Raw genomic sequence first — 23055 nt, forward strand, 5'->3', positions numbered from 1 at the left:
CCTTGAGATTCATTTATTTTTCCAGGCTGGCCTGACCTAATCAAGGAAATAAAATCTAAAACACGGTTTGGAAATCTCTAGGCAGGGAAAGCGGAGAAGGAAAGGACTCTGCTGTAGCTCCGGGCAGAACAGAGATGGGTGAGGCTAGCAGATGTTCTGCAGATGTTTTCTGCCGCCTGGAGAGAGACGACCAAGCCGAGTTAAACCCATCAAGCTTTTGCTTCCCAATTTCAGGATCTCAGGAATGAAATCTCTGCGAGGAAACAGCCAAGCTCAAAGAGCGCCAAGGCCTCTCAAAATGTCTTCTTTTCCAGAAAAGGTTTGCCAAGGACTTCAGAAACAGGAACATGATAAAAGAAAAATTTATTGGAACGTCAGCTGATCAACAAGGACACTTTAGAATTCAGACACGTTTTTTTCACTGACAATTTTTTCTCTCTTTCGTACATGGTAGTAAGAGCACTTTCGGTAAACGGGCTAAAAGAAAATGTTCTTTGGTTTTATTTTTTTGGGGGGGGGATACTTTCATTTGGATCCTATAATTGTGAGCTGAATTAAAATGACCATGAAATTAAAATGGCCGGATCCCACTTTAATTTCTGAGAACATGAAAGATGGTATAACATTTCAACAGAGGCTCATTTGTTCAGACAACTGAAAAAGCCTTTAGGTTTTCATCGGATGTTCATATGATGTTTCATATGATGTTTCTAAAACTGGACCCCAGTCCTCTTTTCCTGTTATTAAAACTTAACACACAATGCGGAATACAGTACAATAATTACAATTAACCACAACGCTATTCAGTGACAATTACCTATAGTTCTGATTCCAACCAGATATCAACTTTATAAAATACGCAACGCAAACATACCAATATACGGGGCTAAACATCAACGTGGTATATTAGCAAAAAGCTGAGATTTAGCACAAACGTTGTACTTAACTTGAAAGGAAGCGTCTGGGATTTATTGCTCTTTCAGATAAATTGTTCTAAACTGGCTGAGAATGTGGTAGAAGAGATAGAACTATGGGGAGGCCCTAATGTTAAATTAAGCAGGTAGCTATATCGCCATGCAGCTGACCACAGACGTCTTAAAATAAACATCGAGCCTCTTAGCTTTTAGGAAATAATACATTTAAGCTCAGCGAAAGATTCAAAGGCACTCAGCATCATTTCTGGAAATGAGATACCTTTATGGTTTTTATTTTTCTGGAAAGAAGAAAAAAAATCAAAACCAGGAAATGAAATACCATCCTCTTTTTAAAAATGGTTAAAAAAAAACCAATGCTCTGTTTTTATGTGTAAAAAATGTAGATAGCAAAATCAGATAGATAGAGGCATTGGATTACATGGGTCACTAAGGCAAGGAGACACTTGTGTGTAACCTGAACATGATACGTAGCTAACAAGCATATTATCTCCATGACTACAATCTGTGCGTTGTTACAATCTCTGACAACATGGCCGCTATGGACGCTGTCTCCCATGAGAGAAAACAAAGAAAATATTTTTGTTTTTTAAAAAAAAAATAAATCAAAAGCCAAACAATTCTTTGACTCTCCTTCCAAAGAGATGCAAGGCACTCAAAAAACCTCTTTTTAAATTCCTTACCTATAGACTTTTTGCATGAAGTGGGGGGAAAAAAACGTAATTTATACCTTTGAGGATTAGACAGGCCAGATTATAGAAAGAAGAGAATTACCTTGCAACTTTAGAGTAAGAGGTAAATTTATAACTGCACTCGTAAATGCTATAAAGAAGATTGGAAGTTACTTCTTGGGAATTTTTTTCTTTCTTTTCCATTTTCCTTTTTTTCCTGTTCTTCCTTGATGTTAGTTTGTATTGGTTTTTGTCTTCCTTTTTGAAAAAACATTGATAAAAATTATATTGGTATTTATATAAAAGAAATCTCTCTTTAAAAGAAGAGAACGGGGAGAAGCAAAATGGGGGGGTCTATATTTGTCCAGAGGGACAACAGAGAGGATCCAGCTGATGCAAAATACTTATGAATTCTACAAAGGATGCAATTTCTCTCCTAGCCGAAGGCTGACTTTTGCTTTTAATCTAGCTTCTCCTCTCCTTCACCAACGTTAGTGCCTCATTGCCATAATCCCTTGCAGCATGTCTATGGGCAGGGGGAAGACGATGGTGGAATTCTTCTCGGCTGCAATAGTGGTGAGGGTCTGCAGATAGCGGAGTTGGAGAGCGGCGGGAGACTCCGTGATGACTATCGAGGCTTCCTTCAGCGCCCGGGAAGCGTTCATTTCGCCCTCCGCAGCGATGACCTGGAAGGGAAAAAAGCAAAAAGTCCCATATCCAGTAAAGTGGATATGGCAAGGGGGGACATCATAGCTGTGTTCTAATCTCTCAGGGGTTTCCACAAAGAAGAAGAAGTCAAGCTATTCTCCAAAGCACCTGAAGGCAGGACAAGAAGCAACGGATGGAAACTAACCAAAGAGAGAAGCAACTTGGAACTAAGGAGAAATTTCTTGATAGTGAGAACAATTAACTGGTGGAACAACCTGCCTCCAGAAGCGGTGAATGCTCCAACACTGGAAATTTTTAAGAAGAGACTGGACAACCATTTGTCTGAAATGGTATGGGATTTCCTGCCTGAGCAGGGGGTTGGACTAGGTGGCCTCCAAGGTCGTTTCCAACTACTACTACTTCTTCTTCCTCCTCCTCCTCCTCCTCTTTCTCCTCCTCCTCCTCCTCCTCGTCCTCCTTCTTCTACATGGAATGCACTCCCACATCCCACACATCTTATGAATAAACCTCTACATTCTTGTGACTTTTCCTCTTGACTACCCAGGCTACGTTTCCCAATTAGCCCAACTTAATTGTCTATTTAACAAAGGGTGGGTATAAAGGTTTAGAAGGATATGTCATGGAGGAAAATAGCACATATGGGGAGGGTAAGTATGAGGTGCTCATATGTCGTCTTTCCAAAATTTTGGCCACCTCGATGAGATCTAGGTTTCAGGACTATCTTTCTCGCTCGTATATTTGCTTTTCTCGTGTGACACCATTTGTGTGTGTTGTCTTCCTGTTTTTTGCGGTGGCAGCAACAAGCACACTAAGACGCTTAGCCTTGTGGTTTTCCTGTGCACCTGCAGAGTCACACACATTAAGTAAACCTAAGGCCTTGCATGTTCCAACAGATGAGGAAATGGAACGTCTGTGATACTCCTAAGACACGGATCTCATTTAAATGAAGCTCCACTCCTATTCAAATAGCATCAGGGCCCTGCTCTATTATGAACCTGTTTCCCAATCAGGAAAAAACGGGGTGACGTTTCGACGAAATCCCATTCGTCATCTTCAGGCTGGTGTTTTCAGCTTCGTGCTTCATTGCTGCTCGAAGCACGAAGCTGAAAACACCAGCCTGAAGATAACGAATGGGACTTCGTCGAAACATCGCCAAGACACTTCCAATTTTACACAGGAGAAAACCCGAATAACCAAAGACCTACATACAAACACCTGCGAAAACCTTCGGGTCAAATCCGGGCAGGAAGAAAAACATTTTCTTAGCTTCCTTGTTTTTTGTTTGTTTGTTTTTTTGAGGGAGGATAGGAGAAAACAAAACAAAACACCACCACCCTATTCAACTTGAATGAAAAGCCTTGCAGGAATAATGAATTAACACATGATATATAAAATTTCAGAACAACGGACCTCGGAGCACCACGGACCCTAGAGGTCAACCCTGAGCTTACAAAGAATCTCTTCTACAGAAACTTCCTTTGTGCATCTCCCCCTGAAATCAGTATCCACCATTACTCACCTTGGCCCTGGCTTCCCGAGTGGCTTCGGCTTCAGCCGCCATGGCTCTTTGAAGCTGGACGGGTAACTTTACATCCTTGATCTCCACTCGCTCCACTTTTATGCCCCAGTCGTCCGTGGCATCGTCCAAAGTGGCCTGTGCAGAAGGAAGGGAGAGAGGGAGGGAGGGAGGGAGGGAGGGTAGGAAGGAAGGATGGGAGGGAAGGAGGAATGAAGGAAGGAAGGGTAGGAGGGAGGGAGGGAAGGAAGGGAGGGAGGGAAAGATGGGAGGGAGGAAGGAAGGGTAGGAGGGAGGGAAGGAAGGGAGGGAGGGAGGGAGGAAGGAAGGAAAGATGGGAGGGAGGGAGGGAGGATGGGAGAGAGGGAGGGAGGAAGGAAGGAGATGGGAGATGGTAAGTCCTCCAACTCCCTCCCTTCCCTTTAGTGACCATTCCAAGTTACGACGACCCTGACAAAAGTGACTTATGACCTTTTCCCCACTGATGCCCACGGCAGCGTCCCCGTGGCCACCCGATCACAATCCGGGCGCTTGGCAACTCGTTCATATTTGTGACGGTTTCATGGGATCCCCCTTTGGAGGCCTCCTGACAACCGCAGCCCATGGGGAAACCGGATTGGCTGAACGGCCATGTTACTCACTTAACAACCACTCAACCACCGTGGTCAGAAAGGCCGTACAAACGGAGCAAGACTCACTTAGCAATGGAAATTTTGGGCTCCGTTCCGGTTGTAAGTCGAGAACTATCTGTAGCATCCCCCGTATCACCTCCATATATGGGCATTCCCACTTCTTCCGACGGTCCTGTTTTTAGGCGGCCCAAATCTTTCCGTCTGAGCTCCAAAATCGCTTACTTGCATGCTGTGCGCAATTTCCTCCCGGTCGGAGAGGATCTGAGAAAGGTTTTTGGTCCCCAGCACGTTCCTGAGTGTCGTCTGAGCCAGCAGCCGAGTAGCTGAGTCTGCGTTGGTGATGTTGGCGACGGCGAGGGTGGCATTCTGCACCCGGTAGTAGACCACCCCATCCACGTTCACCGTCACGGAATCCTTGGTGAGAATCTGAGCGAGACAGAGAAGAAGGCCCGGAGAGTCAGTGCTTGTTTGCAAACTGTTAGTAAGGCTGACACCGCAGCTTATTTCCAAACAAACAGGAGGAGCTTGCTTTGGGGAATCAGCTAATTAGACAAAAGGAGTTCTGGACTATTGCATAATTCTGCGCTAAGAGCTTTTCAGTTGGCAGCCAGCAGTTGTCAAGAGTTTGGGGAACCCCTGAACCCTCCCTGCCTTCTAGCACAGAGGATGTTACCTAGATGGGTAAAGAAACGTCTACAAGAAAACAGCCAAGCTCAGAGAGCACCACGGATGACATAGAAAGAGAAACACAGATAATCAGGGATTAGCACCAGACAAACAATCAAGCAGAAAACAATACCTTAATCAAGGAAATACCAAGAGGGGAAAAAACACATTCCCGTCAACAATTAGAGCAAGCCACTAGTGTATAAAATCAGATAAAACCCCACTCCTTTCTAGCACAGATGATGTCACCTAGTTGGGTCATGAAAACGTCTGCAAGAGAACCACCAAGTTTAGAGAGCACCCAGGGCCCCACAGTCCTCCCCTTTCTCCTCCTCCTCATCCTCCTCCTCCACTCAACAGACCCCATTCTCTTCTAGCACTGATGAGGTTCCCTAGTTGGGTCATAAAACATTTGCAAGAAAACAAATAAGCTCAGAGAGCATCAAGGACCTCACAGTCCTCCTCCTCCTCCTTCTCCTCTTCACAAACCCCTCTCCCTTCTAGCACTGATGATATTCCCTAGTTGGGTCATGAAACATCTGCAAGAAAATCAGCCAAGCTCAGAGAGTACCAAGGACCCCTCATTTCAACCCTGAGCTACAAAGGTTCTCCTTTATTCTCCTTTGGCCTTCAGAATTGCTTAATTCCTCTGAGGTCACTGAAGCAGAGACACCCCCAAAGTTTGATTCGATACTCACAGAAGTTAACTGTACAGTTTCCTAGGGCCGCCTAGGAAAGCCATCTGCCTCATTTGCACTCGTGCCGTACTACGCTTTACATTTATTTTTATTTTTATTTTTTAAAGTTCCTGATGAAGTTTGCAGCGGCCACAAGGGTGTGCCTGGCCTCTGTGGGGGAATGAGTTCCCAGGGGTTAGTATGTACCTGGCACATCGTTAGCATAACATTGCAAAACACCAGTTAACCCTTAAAAGCCCTCAGTTGGGTTTTTCCACTCTTCAGAGCACGCCTCTCAACTCACCTTGAAGGCTAAAACAGTTTGCAATCTACAGAGAGCCCTCAACTTACTAACTGTTCACTTAGTGACCGTCCCGAGTGACAACAGCACTGGGAAAAAGCGACTTTTGACCGTTTTTCACAGCTACGACCTTCGGCGTGATCGAGGAGCAGTTGGAGGAAGAGGAAGAAGAGGAGGAAGAAAAGAAAGAAGAAGAGGAGGAGGAGGAGGACCTGCCACATCTTCTCAGAGGCAAGCAAAGAAGAAGGAGCTCCACAAACCAGGAATAAACAAGCATTTACGGGTGGCCGCTTCGCACTTCAGTAACCTGCTCGGTTCCTTCCCCAATTTTCTCAGCCACCTGGCAGATCAAGCAGAAGTAAAACTGCCCAGGAAAAACCCCATCGTGTGCAGCTGTGCATCGAACTGGCATCTCAGCTGCACACTTTGCCCGTGCGGTGTGGCCTGGAGAATCCAGTGGGAGATGGGCAGTAGAGACTATTTATAGCCAGTAGGCTCAGGGTGGGGAGAGAAGCCAAGCGATCAAGTGAAGGGAACACTTACTTCCTGCGGTGGAATATCAAAGGAGATGGTCCTCATGTCCACTTTGATGATGTTGTCCGTACAAGGCAACACAAAAAACAGCCCTGCAGGAGGGGAAATATTGAATTTAGGGGCACCGGAAGATATTTTATCCAGCTTTTTCCCCACCCGGTCCCTTCTGTAGTCCTCACAATTCCCCCAAAAAAGAACGGGCATCGGAGGGCATCGCGAGGGTCATTCTGCCTTCACCAGAGTCCCATTTTATGAAATATTGAAAGATGGAACAAGAAGCATGGAGCGAAGGAGATATAACCATACAGAATAACAGAATAACAGAGTTGGAAGGGACCTTGGAGGTCTTCTAGTCCAGCCCCCTGCTCAAGCAGGAATCCCTATGCAATTTGAGACCAATGGCTGTCCAGCCTTTTCTTTAAAACTTCCCAGCACCCACAACTTCTGGAGGCAAGGGGACCTTGCTCAGGCAGGAAACCCTCTACCATTTCAGACAAATGGCTGTCCAGTCTCTTCCTAAAAACTTCCAGTGTTGGAGCATTCACTGCTTCTGGAGGCAGGTTGTTCCACTGGTTAATTGTTCTCACTGTCAGGAAGTTTCTCCTTAATTCCAGGTTGCTTCTCTCCTTGATTAGTTTCCATCTGTTGTTTCTCGTCCTGCCCTCTGGTGCTTTGGAGAATAATTTGACTTATTCTTCTTTGTGGTAGCCCCTCAAATACTGGAAGACTGCCATCATGTCACCACTAGTCCTTCTTTTCTCTAGACTAGACTTCCATATGAATGGAAGCTACGGAGAAATGCACTATATGGTTTTCCAGCACACACACAATCCCTCCTCCCCTCCGTGTGCCATATTCACAACTCACCTGGCCCCTTTGCACCTCCTTTGAGGATACGTCCGAGTCTAAAGATGATGGCCCGCTCATATTCTTTGACAATCTGTAATAGAGATAAGAGGAAGCCACAGTTGGTTTTCCAAGCGTTGCTTTAAGTAATCTATACATCCCAGTCTATTTTTTCCCCCAGTCTTCACATCTAGCATGTGTGGACCAAAATATAGAGAAGTAGATCACACAGGACCACACAGGGATGTCAAAAACTCTTTTGTTTTTGATGCAAAAGTAGTCCTGACTTAGGCACAAAAGCCGGCTGGGTGACTAAGGGCCAATCACCAGGAGACGGTGAATTCTAGTCCTGCCTTACCCATGAAAACCAGCTGGATGATATTGGACCAATCACCAGGAGACAGTGAGTTCTAGTCCTGCCTTAGCCATGAAAACCAGCTGGATGACATTGGGTCAATCACCAGGAGATGGTGAATTCTAGTATCGCCTTAGCCATGAAAGCCAGCTGGGTGACTTTCGGCCAATCACCAGGAGATGGTGAATTCTAGTCCTGCCTAAGGCACAAAGTCACCTGGGTGACCTTGAACAGTGACTCTCTCAGCCCTAGGAAACAGGATGGGGCAAATTCCAGGGGCCTGTCTTTGGTTATTCGGGTTTTCTCCCGCGTAAAATTGGAAGTGTCTTGGCGATCTTTCGACGAAGTCCCATTCGTCATCTTCAGGCTGGTGTTTTCAGCTTTGTGCTTTGAGAGACAGACAGAGGGAGAGTTAGCAATTCTCTGCGGTTTGCAAACAATCGAAGGACACCAAGTCCCAAGTTCACTGCCATTCCTTGTTGAAATAGGAAGAGAAGGGAACTCGCAGCCTAGTTGGAGGAAGTCATCTCATGAATATTTTATTTAATTTAAAAAAAAATTCTTCTTCTTACCTTTATGCACAACCAAATGGAAATAGGGGCGGTGGCGGCCACGAGTATGAATGAAATTATAACCAGGAGCCAGCCGCAGAAACCAAGGCTGCTGGATGCACCATCTACAAGAAAAGAAAAAAAGAGAGAGATTTTTCATTTTACGGCCTATTTTGCCCAAATTATTCAGCAAATCCCTGCGGTTGTTAAGTGAGTAACCCTGTCGTTAAGTGAATCCGGCTTCCCCCTTGACTTTGGGGTGCATGATCCCGGGACGTTGCAACTGTCGTAAGTACAAGCCAGTTCAGCCAGTGTGAATTTTGATCACTGCAACGACAGGAAGCTGCAACCGTCACGAGCGTGAAAGAGAAGTCACTTTTTTTCAGAGCTGTTGCAACTTCAAACAACCACTAAAGTAAACAAATGGTTGTAAGTTGAGAACTACCCTTTTTTTTTTCCAAAACTGCTGCAGAAATGAGCAGAAATTAACTTCCACTCTTCAGCAACAGGCAGAGGTTTCTGTTTGCGGTACTGAAACGCAACTTGGGTTGAACTTGGTGGTTCTGTTTTCATGAAGATACAGGAAATGGCACAATCCATCTCTAGTTCTGGTGGTCTATAGGACAACGTTCTCATGATCACAACATTTCTTTCCTCGCGATTCCTTCGGAGAGGGAAGCACGAGCAGGAAACAACGGCAACTTTTGATCAGAGAAAGAAAAAAGAAGGAAGGGAAATTTGGGGGAGAAATGGATTCTGACTGAGGAATGTTCTGGTTGAAGAAAGTTCAAGAGTCATGGCTGTGAACTTTCAAAATCCTGGAATGACCGTGTGGGAAAGAGAGAAGGGAAACAAACAAACAACACAACACAAAATAAAGGGAGGAAGGAAAATGTCAATTAAGCACTGGCAGATGCATTTTCCCAGGCTAGTTCATTCTCTCCGGCCTCACTCATGAAAAGAGCTCGGTCTGAACCATCTCCAAGAAGTCTACAAAGGAGAAAAGGAACGGTTATTTGCTCCGAGGTCCACATTTGAAAAGCCTCTGCTTAATCATGGCTTAATCCTGCTTCTTATTAGTTCGTTCAACTGTTCAGCCACTTGCCCAGAAAAGGTGTGGACTCCCCTTGGTTGAACCTACTCAAGCAAAGGCTGGACACTCAACGGAGTCTAGGATGTTTTAATTGGCATTCCTGCAAGGACCTCTTCTGAGACTAGGTTCCTTTCCTGCATGGTGTGTCAACATGACACCTGACATCATGGTTAAGGTCAGGTCATAAAAGCATGAAATGACAGTGAATGAAAAGGCTATATAGATAGATGGGTGTCTCCTTCCAGACTGACTAAGAAGCTTCTTCTTCTTCTTCCTCGTCCTCCTCCTCCTCCTCCTCCTCCCTCCTCCTCCTCCTCCTCCTCCTCCTCCTCCTCCTCCTCCTTCTTCTTCTTCTTCTTCTTCTTCTTCTTTCTTCTTCTTCTTCTTCTTCTTCTTCTTCTTTTCCTCCTCCTCCTCCTCCTCCTCCTCCTCCTCCTCCTCTTCATCCTTCTCCTCCTCTTCTTCCTCTTCCTCCATCTTCCTCCTTCTCCCCCTCTTCCTTCTCCTCTTCCTCCTTCTTCTCCCCCCCTCCTCCTTCTCCTTCTTCTCCCCCTCCCTCTCCCCTCCTCCCCTCCATCACAATAATATTTCAGACCGCCAATATTCAGGGAAATGCAACCAACCCCTCCTAACCTGAAAACCAAGTGGGGGGGGGGAGGAATGATGGCAGAAATCTGCTACTCACGCTACATTTTAAGATTAAACGTTGGAATTTCATCAAAGCAAGTTGTCACGGCCCATTTGCTCCTGGCCTAAGAGGGGGAGCATGAAAACGCCGTATCCATTTATCCGGCATTAAATAGGATTGCATTCTGCAAGAGGGTGGTTCTAGAAACAATATGTTTCAGCAGTGATAAGCTCTCCTCGCCAGCTCTCATCCTGCAGACACCCAATTTTATTAATTGACCAGGATGCTTAAAGCTTTTTTTTTTCCTTTTTTTTTTAATGGAAAAAAACACTTAGCAAAGCTTCAAATGAGAACTGGACGTGTTATTGCCAAGGTGTGGGACCTCTTATGCATATTTAAATGGACAGAGTCCAAACATTTATTCAGCCAAGAAGGACGCAGTTGATGCTGTGCTTCAGGAAGTTGCGAAGAGTCAGGCCCAATTTAACAACAACAACAAAGAAAGGCGTGACCTGGGATGGCAACAACACATTTCTTACCAGGACATTTGACTCTTAAGCCAAGGAGAAGAACACCCAGTGAAATGACAACTAAACCAGCACCTGAAACTCCCTCCCTCACTCAATTTTTCTTACGGTCATGGACCAGCATTTACAAACAAAACCATTCAAAGCGCTAACGCCGATTTTAAAAATGAAAACAAGGAAGGACAGATAGAATAATAGGTTGCAACTGGGGTGGGTATGGATTCTCCGTGTGCGGTTTGCCTCATTTTTACACACGACGTAACAAAGTTTGGCCGCAATTCAGAGATACCATAATAATAATAATAATAATAATAATAATAATAATAATAATAATAATAATAATAATGATACTAATAATAATAATAAAGTTGGAAGGGATCTTGGAGGTCATCTAGTCCAAACCCCTGCTTTGTACTGTAGTCCTTGACCTACAGCCACAACTGAGCCCAAAATTTATGTTGCAAAGTGAGAGATTTGTTAAGTGAGTGTTGCTCCATTTTCCGACCTGGCTTGACACGGTTGTGTCAAGCGTGAAACAGTCCTTTTTTTTCAGTGCCGTTGCAGCTTTGAACGGTCACTAAATGAACTGTTGTAACTCAAGGACTATAGATACTAAACTAGTAAATCTGTTGACAGTATGTTCGCCTGCCATCTACACCCTATGTCAGTGGTTCTCAACCTGTGGGTCGAACGACCATTTCACAGGGGTCGCCAAACAAGGCTGTCCGCCATTTTTTCCCCCTTTTTCTTTGGCCATGCCCCTGGCACCCGGTGATGTATAAGTGGTTGGGGGTCACCACAACATGGGAAACTGTATTATGGGGTCGCGGCATTAGAAAGGTTGAGAACCACTGTCCTATGTGAATAACAAATGACTTAACGGAAAAATACGAATAATAAAATCCCCATAGAAAAGCATAAAGATGATCAAAAAATATTATTCAGAATAAAAAAAAACTGATTTGCAATTCCCCCAAAAAAGCTGTCGTTTCAAGGCTCCCCCATCCAGAGGGACACAATCTCAGCTCATATGGTTATTTTATTTTATTTTGTATTGGGCCCCCAAAACTGCTGTGGGAAGTGCATTGCAAATTCCTAAACAGGAATTCTCCTTTCCTTTCCAACTGCCTGAACTCTCTACCCTGTTTCACAACAACGTCAGGCTTACCAAAGCCAGCCCACATAGAGCTGGCTGAAAGTCCAAAGTTTCCAAGTTCTAGGATTGTGACGGCCTTAAAAAAAAAAAAAACCAACAACACAGAGATAATTCAAGGCTAGCCCGCTGCAATCAAAGAAGGGCCCAGCGGAAGGGAGAATCACTCTTGTGCGCAAATGCAAAAAATAAAATAAAATAAAATAAATCTCTTTCCCAATCCAGACTCAGATATTCTGGGAAGAAGAATCAAGAGTCCTGGATTGGCCCTTTGTGAATCTTGCAGTCGTTTTGAGCCACGCTAGGGAGATTCTAGGCTTGCGCAACCCTGAATAGCCCTCCAAACGGGGTGGGGAATTTGCAGAGAAGGAAGAGCTGAGCATGGGAAAAGAACAACTCTTCAAAACCCCACATTTGTTTCTACCTCAAACTCTCCGAGCCACAAAATGGCAGGCGAATCTGAACCAAATAAGAAAGAAGAAGCTGAAAGACAGACGTTTGATATTTGTAAGCCCCTCCCACAAAAACCCCCCACCCGTCGATCCTCTGAAGTCTTCTTCTCTCCACCTCTGCGTCTTCCGAGCAGGTTGTCCCCAATTTGGGTCTCAATGACAACCTTTGGGTTTTTCCCCGGGGACCTCAGTCCAACGGAGCAGAGATAAGAGCAGAACAGAAGCCCGGCCTCTGAAGACGGGCGAGGAAACCAAAACATTGTGACACGCCTAGGAGTTTGCAAAAAGTTTGGGGTGGGGTGGCGACACTCGGAAGAAGGATTGACAAACCGTGTCAAATCAGCAAGGTGGGGCATCTGAATAACTGGCAATTGTGTAAAGGATGGCGTTTGTCATTGCTGTTGCCAACGGTCTCTGAAGGAACTTCTCTTCAAGAGGCCTACGCAATAAGTAGCTTTCCGTTGTTCTAAAGGACATCTAGCTTCTTTCATAACTTCTGGCTGAGATTGTGGGGCTCGCCGTTGCGGTCATATTGGAAGCCCTGCCTCTTACGTTCCTAAAAAAGGTATCTATGAAAATGTCTGTGGAGCATTCTTAATCATCCAGGTCAGCAACTGGACTTTCTTGGTGGTGTCTCTCTCTCTCTCTCTCTCTCTTTCAAAAGCCAATAGAATAAAAGGGAGTAGCACAGCTAAGGAAAAGGGAAAAAAATGGCGGACTGCGTTGTTTGGAGACCCCCGTGAAATGGTCGTTCGACCCCAAATGGGGTCCCAACCCACAGGTTGAGAACCACTGATCTACTGGAACTTGCTGATCCTGGCGACAAGATTGATCTTTCAGCCCACAGGAGATAATCAGTTAAAGGAGTGTTCATGACCATCACCTTAATTGTGGCTGTTGTAACCCTGTGTCTTGATCAAGCCATAAAGGCTGGATGCGGGCACCACCCTGGATCGTAAAAGGGTTGCACCATCATATGACTGAGTCAGATATACACTTCCTCAGATGCCTACAGGTTATGGCACCACCATTATTCATCACGTATTATATCTCATCTAGCACCTTGGAGTAACTTCGAGAGAAACCATAGAGAACTGATGACATTTCCACAGATTCTCTCCTATGCAGGGAGGGTGGAGGCCAAACGGAACATTTCTTTTCCTACCGGGAGATATTTTAAATATCAAATTCAGGGTTGCAAAATCACCCTATTACTCACTTGCCACAAATCAACCATGGCACGTAGGCCATAAAGCTACCTGCCGTTCACAAACTTTCATGCCTATTTAGAAGCTACTCAGCCTTGGAGACAGGACAGCGATGGCTTTGTTTTTAACGACAGCGTCCTCCATCAATTAAACGGCACAAAAGCAAATAGAGTGATCTGGGAACATATCCCATTGGAAGGCCATTAAAAGTTGTGCTTTTAATTGCACTGGTGGTGCTTTAATCGGAGCCTCCAGGAACCGAATAAGAAGGGACCTTGGAGGTCTTCTAATCCAACCCATGCACAAGCTGAAAATCCTATACCAGTGGTGGCAAATCTATGGCACGCGTGCCAGAGGTGTCATTCAGAGCCTTCTCTGTGGGCACACGCGCCATCGTCCCAGCCCCGCCTCCCCCCATGGCCCCGTCCTCACCAGCAGCAACTCTGGAGGAGAGTCGCCCCTGGGCACGGTCCATGTGGAGCAGTGCAGTCAAGGGCATGGCAGCCGGGCAGCAGAGACAAGACTTTGCCCTCGCGCCATGTCATGCGCAGTTGATGCTGCAGGGTGCAGGCTGAGGGCAGGGCTGCCATGGCGCTGCTGGGCCGCCTGGGCGATCTGTGGGGGGCCGTGGAGGCGGTGGGGGAGGGGGCAGGGAGGGGTTGGGGGACAGGGTGGTTTTTGGGCACTCGGTCTCTAACAGGTTCGCCATCACTGTCCTATACTATTTCAGACAAATGGATGTCCAATCTCTTCTTAAAAACCTCCAGTGTTGGAGCACCCACAACTTCTGGAGGCAAGGAGTTCCACTGGTTGATTGCTCTTGCTATTAGGAAATTCCTCCTTAGTTCTAGGTTGCTTCTCTCCTTGATTGGTTTCCATCCGTTGCTTCTTGTCCTGCCTTCAGGAGCTTTGAAGAATAGGTTGACCCCGTCTTCTTTGGGGCAGCCCCTCAAATATTAGAACACTGTGTTGCTATGCAAATAGGGACCTTTATGTGAACATTTGCCTTCCTGTCTGCTTCCTGTAACAAAAATCTCTGGAGGAGCTACATAGCAACATCTCTGTGTCTTTTTAGTGCAAGCAACAGCTACACAAAGACCCTGGGTAATTAGCAACAATTTGTGGAGTAAACAGATGAGTCTCTGGAGAAGCCCTTTTGTTCTTTTTTTCCCCCTTTTTTTTGGGAATTGCAGATCCCTCCAAAGAATTATTCTATCCCTTTGGCTTGGCGTCCCTAACTGGACCCCTAACCATTCTTGTGGTTTGCTTTTTTTACAACTTCTATTTTATTCAAACGATTAAAATACACAACAACATTACACGGAGGAAAAACCATGAAAAATGTGGATTAAAAAACAAAAAAGACAGAAACACATGAAACCGACCAAAGCAAACCATTTAAAAAGTGGATTTAAAAAAAAAAATCCCAAAAGAGAAAAACACACATTTATCTCTCCTAAGTTGAAACAGCAACAGCAGCTAAGTTAAAGTTCAAAGCGCACAGCCTGTAATTTACTGGTAGAAAGTCTACACGGTTCACCCAAATCACCCCGAATTGTTCTTTCGGATCAGTCCAGGATCAGTCCCTTAGGTGCAATCACATCTCCTTCCTTGTGATCAACGTTCACATGAGCGGCCCCTAGCAAAAAGAAGGGGGCTTGGCATCCGATGGGCCAGGCCAAAGCTAGCTCTGGTTCCATCAGTCCCAAGAAGACCACCCTCCGCAGGGGAAGACCCTTCCCACTGTCTGGGTTGGAGTACCTCCACGGCGGATGGCTGGCGGTGGGGCTCCCACAAGGCATGGACGCCCCCTCCCTTGCAGCCCCCAACGGAGAGGCTCTTCCCATTCCTGGCATTCCTTTTTGAAGGGTGCCCCTCCCCACTTGGTCACAACCCAACGGGGGCCTCCCTGCCAAGGGCTGGAGCCAGAAACCTGCAAAAGGGAGATTTCCAGCAACGGGGGGGGGGGTCCACCAAGGCTTGGTCTTCAGCACCTCCTGGCCAAAGTGGGACTGAAAGAGGAGGGGAGTGTGTGGGGGGCTGCAGCCCCCTTGGAGAGGGAACCAGGCTGGGTTGGATCCTTTGGGGACCCCCTAGAGACCACCCTCTTTGGGGCAAGGAGGCGCCCCCCCCCTTTCCAACCCCAGGACCTCCACCCCGACGGCCGTGGAGCCAAGCCAAGCAAGTCCCAGCAGCCAGATCCAGCGTCCCCTGCCTCACCGATCTTGAGCAGCTCCCGCTGCCCGCGGCTGCCCTTCTCCGGATCGCTCATCTCGCTCGCCACCCGGGAACGAGCCACCTTGCCTCGCCAAGCGCTGCGCCACCCGCCGCGCCGTCTGGCCTCGCTCGGGCTTACACCCCCCCGATGGGCTCCGCCTCGCCCGCTCGGCCCCACCCGCCTGCCCGCCTCCCCGCTCCGGCCCAGCCTCCGCAGCCCAGCGCCGGATATATAGATAGACACAGATATATAGATAGCCACAGACAGACAGACAGACAGACAGATAGATAGATAGATAGATAGATAGATAGATAGATAGATAGATAGATAGATAGATAGATAGATAGATAGATAGATAGATAGATAGATAGATAGATAGATAGGCAGGCAGGCAGGCAGGCAGGCAGGCAGGCAGGCAGATAGGTAGACGGGTAGATGGATAGTTGGATAGATAGACCAACAGACAGACAGAGACAAAGAAGATGGCTTACAGATAGATACACAAACAAATATAGAACATAGATGATAGGTAGACAATAGATAGATAAAGGGAGGGATAGATGGACACAGAAGATGGATTAGAGATAGATATAGCAGATATGTAATAGATAAATAGAAGATAGGTAGACAGACAGACAGACAGACAGATGATAGATGGATCTGTTGCCTAAAACTCTGGCTACATATTTATTTATTCACTCATTCATTCACTTATTCATTCATTTGTCCCACCAATTCCACCAGCCGACTCTTGATCTGCCCCACAGCCTTTCCACAAGCAAGAACACAATGTCTTCTTATGAGAAGGGAAAAAAAAAAAGAATAACAATAATAACAACACTAAACCAGGGTTTTGAAATGATCAGTTCCTCCTTCCTAGAACAGCTGAGGTGGCCAGAATGGTTCCCCTGAACCTTTTTCAGAGGCTGTCATGAGCCACATCTCGGTCACACCTCACCTGTGGCCTCACCCTTGGCATGTTGTCTTTATTGTGCCATAAAAGCTGCCTGAGCTTTTATGCCTGGATCACACCCTCTTCTCTCTTAATTGCGCCATCTTCTCTCCCTCTCCTCCCCAGCTCTAAAATGAAAAAAAAAAAAAAAAGAGGAAGTCTTAACTGGTCAATAGCTAATTTGTTTTAAACTTGAATTACCCCCTTCAGCAGGTGCCATCCACCGCTAGCGAACCCGCTGCCGGTTAAGGACTAGCAGTAAAGACTTTATTTGAATAAGGAAGAGGAAATATCCAAAGAGACAGACAAAGAAATCAAGGGATCCCTTGTGCCTCCCGCTCTCCAGTGAAAGTCAAAAACAAGCAACAGGAGTCCGGTTAGGTGCCACAGCTGTTGTGATCTATTTTAAAGGACTCACGTGACATTTGGGGCTTCCTTCCTGTTCAGACTATCTTTAACTCAAATAACAGAACATAGAATAATGGAGTTGGCAGGGACCTTGGGGGTCTTCTAGTCCTCAAGCAGGAAACCCTATGCCATTCCAGACACATGTCTGTCCAATCTCTTCTTAAAAACCTCCAGTGATTAGGGAGGGAGGGAGGGAGGAAGGGAGGGAAGAAGGAAGGAAGGAAGGAAAGGAAGGAAGGAAGGAAGGAAAAAAGAATAGCAGAATAACAGAATAACAGGAGTTGTAAGGGACTTTGGATGTCACCTAGTCCAACCTCCACTCCGGCAGGAAACCCTATACCATTTGAGACAAATGGCTGTCCAGTCTCTTCTTAAACACTCCCAGTGTTGGAACATTCACAACTTCTGGAGGCAGGTAGTTCCACTGATTAATTGTTCTAACTGTCAGAAAATTTCTCCTTTGTTCTCCGTTGCTTCTCTCCCTCTGCTGCTTGGCAACCGGCATGTCCAAGTATTCCTCGACTTACAACACTTGGTTTAGTGACCATTCCAAGTTACAACGGCAGTGCAAATAGCGACTTAGGACCGTTCCTCGCACTTAAACGACCGTTGCAAGAATCCCCAGGGTCACGTGATCAAAATTCGGACCCTTGGCAATTGATTCACATTTATGACGGTCGCAGCGTCCCTGGTTGTCCCTGGCAACCTCCTGACAAGCAAACTCAAAGAGGGGGAAGTTGGATTCGCTTAACGACCTTGTGAGTCATTTAACAGCAGCAGTGGCCAAAACAAGGTTGTAAAACTGGGCACGATCCGTTTAACCACCTTCTTGCTTAGCAGTGGAAATTCCGATTCCCTCCCAATTTTGGTCGTTAAGTCGAGAAATAGTGTGACTTCCTGGAGTGACACGCTGCATCACAACAAAACTGTGCAGACTATATTCCGGATTGTCACACTCTTGTTATGTGCATCCCAGCCTCTGCATGAATAAGAAAAGATGCGTGTTGCAATTGGGAAATAACAGTTTCCACCGCAGTTTAGGAGGAGAAACACATCCGCTCTTAGAAATGAACCTATCCTCTTTGTTTTGGAAAATCCAGCAGATTTTCCAACAGAAATGAAAGACATCCTTTGGCAAAAAAGCGCAGATCGTGTTCGGCGGGAATTCTTGCTTTGTGTGTCACGCATGTTTCTTGGAAAAGCAGTGATTTTTCTGGGAAAAAGCAGCTGCATGAGAAAGAGGATGGTTCGTGTGCAAACAGGCAAGAAGATAAAAAAAAAACTTTGAGGGTTAGAGATGGAGCAAGGGAGTGAATATTCCAGGATCTGATGGTGAATGTGTCCCCTGCCCAATTTTTCCCTAATGATAGAGCCAGCCTCGCTGATCTGTCGGTTCAGATATGACCACAATAACAAGCACTTTCTTGGGTGTTGCCCCCCCCATGTTGCAAAAGCAAGGCAAGAACTAACATGTCATAGAGGCTGACAGTGGTTTTCCGAGCCGGTCGCTTGCAGAATATTTGTATATCTCTCTTTGCAACTTTTCACATTTCCCCTTGTTAATCTTTAGCTGATTGCTTTTCCCTGATATGGGGAAAAAGAAAAAAAAAACTTTGCTAGGGCTCCAAGTTGGGGCTGGCTGCTATTAGAATTTATGTTGCCGTGGACTTTAAGGAGAGAAAGTTTTTATGGTCAGGGCTGAAATACAAGAAAGGCATGTGGGAAAGCACCGCAGTGTTTTATCTGTTTAAAATACCTTACGTGCTTTTATAGGACGGCTTAAGTGCTGAATTGGGAAGGGAGAAAGGTGCATTTAATACAAAGAGACAAACCAACTGCAAAGGAAAATAAAAAGCAGGATGTGCGTAGTGCTCTTTCAAGTGCCTGACTGTGTGTGGTTGCTGCCCTCTCGTGGCTTCTGACGTGGCTTATCACAATTCTTATGACAGGTAACAGGAGTGCACCTTTGGGAGAATTGAAAGAATCGGTGAGACAGGGAGGGAAGGAAAATAGAAGGAAGGAAGGGAAATGGAAAAGAAATGGAAAAGAAGGGAGGGAGGGAGGGAGGGAGGGAGGGAGGAAGGGAGGGAGGGAGGGAGGGAGGGAGGAAGGAAGGAAGGAAGGAAAAGGAAGGAAGGAAGGAAGGAAGGAAGGAAGGAAGGAAGGAAGGAAGGAAGGAAGGAAGGAAGGAAGGAAGGACATCTGAGGTCTTCAACAACCATCACCAACAACCTCACTGTCCCTACCACTGTGAAACATCAGTGGAGGAGAACATTTGTCCTCAAGGTTGACCTGCAGGAGGCCTTAGTGCTCTCTGACGTTGTGTTTTTCTTGCAGACATTTCATGACCCAACTAAGCAACATCATCAGTGCTAGAAGGGAGTGGGGTTTGTGGAATCGAGGAGAAGGAAGAGGAGGATTGTGGGGTCCTTGGCACTCTCTGAACTTGGGGTTTTTTCTTGCAGATCTTTCATTACCCAACTAGGTCAGCACTGCTAGTACTGATGATGTTACCTAGCTGGGTAATGAAACGTCTATAAGAAAAAAACCCAGCTCAGAGAGCACCAAGGACCCCATGTGAAACATTTGCAACATCTGGAGGGTGACAGATTTCTCTAGAACCCCAGGAAATATTAAACCAATCCTGTTTTTTCCTCTCTAATACAAAAAGGGAGGGTAATTTTCAGAACACTGAAACAGACCTTTGACTCAAATTCTGCCCCCAAACTCCTTTTTGATCCAAAAAAATAAATAAATGCTGCTTCTCAAACATTCTGCAACCTGTTGGAGAGCCTGGAGGTGCCTATTTATCCAAGCCCTCTGCAAATAAAATTCCAGAGATAACCCTTCCGTGCTCTCTCCACCAGCGAATCTCTTCAAGGTGAAAGATTGGCTTCCAAAATGCAATCCCTTCCTGTGCGTGGCTATTCTCCAGAAACAACCCATCCATCTTGTCGATCCCAAGATTCGTTATCCACTTGTTGATTCGTTTCCATCTCGTCTCTTGCTGCGGCAGGCCAAAACTGCGTTTACCGGAAGGCTGAAGGGGAGAGTCTTTTTAATTCTGATCATGATCAGGGCAATTAATCATAATCATAATCCTTAATTCCCTTCTCCTCCCCCTCCCTTCTCAGCTGAGCATCGAGTCGGATCAAGCAGAGCTGGAGATCTCATTTGCAACACTTCCAGTTGCCTTGAAACTCAATTCAGGCCAGAAAAATATCACCTAGCAGAGGCAGACTATGCTATTTAGGACAAGTCACCTGAAGCCCAAAGAAGTTGGTAAAGAGTCAAAATATTTAGACAGCCACAGCTCCAGTGTTGGGATTAAGGAACAACAGCTTTGAGCTTTTATAAACATAGAATCAAAATCACATGCAGTATTAGGACCGCCTTATAAAACCCTAGTAAGACCACAACTGGAATATTGCATCCCATTTTGATCACCTCATTACAAAAAAGATGTTGAGACCTTTGTAAAAAGTGCAGCGAAGAGCAACTAAGATGATTAAGGGCCTGGAGACAAAAAACGTATGAAGAACGGTTGGAGGACTTGGGTATGGCCAGTCTAGAGAAAAGAAGGACTGGGGGGGGGGCATGATAGCAGAATTCCAGTATTTGAGGGGCTGCCACAAAAAAGAGGGGGTCAAATTATTTCGCAAAGGGCCAGAAGGCAAGACAAGAAACAATGGATGGAAACTAATCAAGGAGAAACTTCCTGACAGTGAAGACAATTAACCAATGGAACAGCTTGCCTCCAGAAATCGTGGGCGCCTAATCACTGGAGGATTTTAAGAAGAGACTGGACAGCCACCTGTCTGGAATGGTGCAGGGTCTCCTGCTGGAAACTAGTTGGACTAAAAGACCTCCAAGGTGCCTTCCAGCTTTATTCTGATTGATTGATATAGATTAATTGATGTTTTCTGAAGCTTGTTCCAACAAGCCATTGTTAAAAGCCTTCTGGAGTTGTGGTAGGTTCACTGAGATTCCCAAAGGAAATTGATCCATCATCCCCCGACATGGGATGAGGTTTTCTACCAAGATGGAAGGCCAAGGCGGTGGAAACAGGTTCTGAATCTTCCACTTATCCCATCTAGCAGTGCTAAATTCCCTTAGAAAACCTGATCGAGTTTTTTTTCTATTTGATTTGGTGAAGCTGCCTTTGAGTTAACATTCACCAGGGCCTTATATTTGGCCTTGGCGTTGCCTGACTTTGCCAAGGTTTTTATGAAGACTGATTTTTTTTTTTTTTTTTTAGAAGGGTGCTCCACAAACAAATGAAGGAATACGCATTGACCTATCTCGGGCCAAGCCATTGATTTTTGTTTTCCATTTTCTAAAACTCTCAAGCAAAGCTGGAATCACAAGGCCAGAGACCTTCCCTGCGGCATCAAGAGCAAACTTGATGCCACGTAGTTGTGTTGACCATCCCCGTGGACCCTACTTACTAGAATTGGCACAATGTCACAGCAGACACCAAGAAGTTGAGTAGACAAAACAGGCTCAGACACACAACAGATCTACCATCCCAGTTAAGCTAGACAGGCTGAACCCCTTCTCTAAATGCAGCAGTGGGTCTTCCGCACATGTGAACGTACCTAACCAGATGCAGCTCCTGTTTCCTGCAATCCTTTGCCCCAGGTCCTTTTCCAATCAGAATACAGCTGGAAGGGACCTTGGAGGTCTTCCAGTCCAACCTCCTGCTCAAGCAGGAGACCTTATACTGTCCAATCTCTTCTTAAAAACTTCCAGTGTTGGAACACCCACAACTTCAGGAGGCAAGTGTTTCCACTGGTGAATTGTTCTCACTGTCAGGAAGTTTCTCCTTAGTTCCAGGTTGTGTCTCTCCTTGATGAGTTTCCATCCATTCCTTCTTGTCCTGCCTTCAGGGGCTTTGCAGAAGAGGTTGACCCCCTCTTCTTTGGGGCAGCCCCTCAAATACTGGAAGACTGCTATCATGTATCCCTTGTTTCTTCTTTTCTTTAGGCTAGCCAAACCCAAGTCCCGCAGCCGTTCTTCGTATATTTTAGTCTCCAGGCCTTGGATCATCGTAGGTGCTCTTCTCTGAACTTTTCCCAAAGTCTCAACATCTTTATATATATATATATATATATATATATATATATATGTAGTATGGTGAGCAGAATTGATTGCAGAGGGTGAGATCAAAGAGAAGGCGAGGTGAGTGGCGCGCCAGGGCGTCCGAGCATGTGCAGAGAGACTCAGCCTCCGGGCGAAGGGCTTGGAGGCAAGCGAGGAAAGAGTGGAGCTGCGCCAGGTAGGGGCCAGCCTGGGGATGGGAACTCGGGGGCTTCTCCCTTCGCCATCGCCTCCCTCTCCTGCTCTTTTTTTTCTTTTTTTTCCGGGCGCCCCTCGCCCGAACGGGGCGGACCCAAGCGCTGGAAGGGAAGGAGAAGCGGTGCAGAGAGGCAGAAGAAGCCCAGCTGGGGACTGGCAGCCAGCCGGGCTGCTAGCCACCCAGCCAGCCGGCCGGCCCCAGCACGCTCGCTCGCTCCTCCCGCTGTCCCGGGCCGCCCCCCAGCCCAGGACCTGGGGCCATGGCGCTAGAGGCAGCCCCCTTGTCCCAGCTGCGGAGCCGGCGCGCCGCCTGGCTGAAAAAGGGGGTCAGCTTTGACTGCGAGAGCGAAGGAGACCAGTAAGAGAACGGGGGAGGGGGCGGCTGGGGAGGGGGAGGAAGGAAGGGGAGGGGAGGGAGGAAGGTGGGAAGGAAAGAGAGGCAGAGAGGGAAGGAAGGAGGGAGGGAGGGAGAAAGCAAGGAAGGAGATGAGAATGAGAGGAAGGAAGGAAGGAAGGAAGGAAGGAAGGAAGGAAGGAAGGAAGGAAGGAAGGAAGGAAGGAAGGATCTGGAGAGACTCCGCGGCTCCCCCCGTGTTTTCGGTCTGCGTCTTGGGCTTTGCCACGTTGGGCTGGAGCGGAGCGGCGGCGCTGGCGTGGAACCAGGAGGCACCGCTGCTGCTGCTGCTACTGCCGCCGCCGCCGCCAGCTCCAACTTTTCCCGATGCCGGACTCCATCTCCCATCTTCCTGTGCCCCGTGGTTGGCTCCA

The 23055-nt window shown here is 46.5% G+C and overlaps 2 protein-coding genes across 3 annotated transcripts in view; one reads left to right on the forward strand and one right to left on the reverse strand.

The window, feature by feature from the left end:
* Positions 1 to 346: 346 nt before the first annotated feature.
* Positions 347 to 15787, reverse strand: LOC120300728 (stomatin-like). Its single transcript, XM_039327106.1, has 7 exons — positions 15632 to 15787; positions 8372 to 8475; positions 7466 to 7538; positions 6608 to 6690; positions 4643 to 4846; positions 3792 to 3926; positions 347 to 2289 (listed from the first exon to the last, which is right to left on the reverse strand). Exons 1-7 carry the CDS (start codon positions 15681 to 15683, stop codon positions 2095 to 2097), a joined length of 846 nt encoding a protein of 281 aa, XP_039183040.1. The 5' UTR covers positions 15684 to 15787; the 3' UTR covers positions 347 to 2094.
* A 6287-nt stretch (positions 15788 to 22074) lies between these two features.
* Positions 22075 to 23055, forward strand: part of GARNL3 (GTPase activating Rap/RanGAP domain like 3) — a 52307-nt gene continuing 51326 nt past the window's right edge. Inside the window, exon 1 of one of the 2 annotated variants that reach the window (XM_039327092.1) lies at positions 22075 to 22645. In XM_039327092.1, the coding sequence (XP_039183026.1) occupies positions 22548 to 22645 (98 nt within the window). In that variant the 5' untranslated portion in view covers positions 22075 to 22547. The remainder of the gene's footprint in view (positions 22646 to 23055) is intronic. The other variant, XM_039327095.1, reaches the window with a different exon arrangement.

Source organism: Crotalus tigris, unplaced genomic scaffold (genome assembly GCF_016545835.1).
Source record: "Crotalus tigris isolate CLP2741 ecotype Arizona unplaced genomic scaffold, ASM1654583v1 scf7180000024350.909852, whole genome shotgun sequence".
In the NCBI taxonomy this organism is placed as follows: Eukaryota; Metazoa; Chordata; class Lepidosauria; order Squamata; family Viperidae; genus Crotalus; species Crotalus tigris.

Bases quoted from the DNA above. Each gene is read 5' to 3' on its own strand.
- LOC120300728 (XM_039327106.1), bottom strand. From the start codon at position 15,683: ATGAGCGATCCGGAGAAGGGCAGCCGCGGGCAGCGGGAGCTGCTCAAG. The intron at 8,476-15,631 runs GTGAGGCAGGGG...CTTTTCTTGTAG, and splicing joins GCGGGAGCTGCTCAAGATCG to ATGGTGCATCCAGCAGCCTT. The intron at 7,539-8,371 runs GTAAGAAGAAGA...TCTCTATTACAG, and splicing joins CCATTTGGTTGTGCATAAAG to ATTGTCAAAGAATATGAGCG.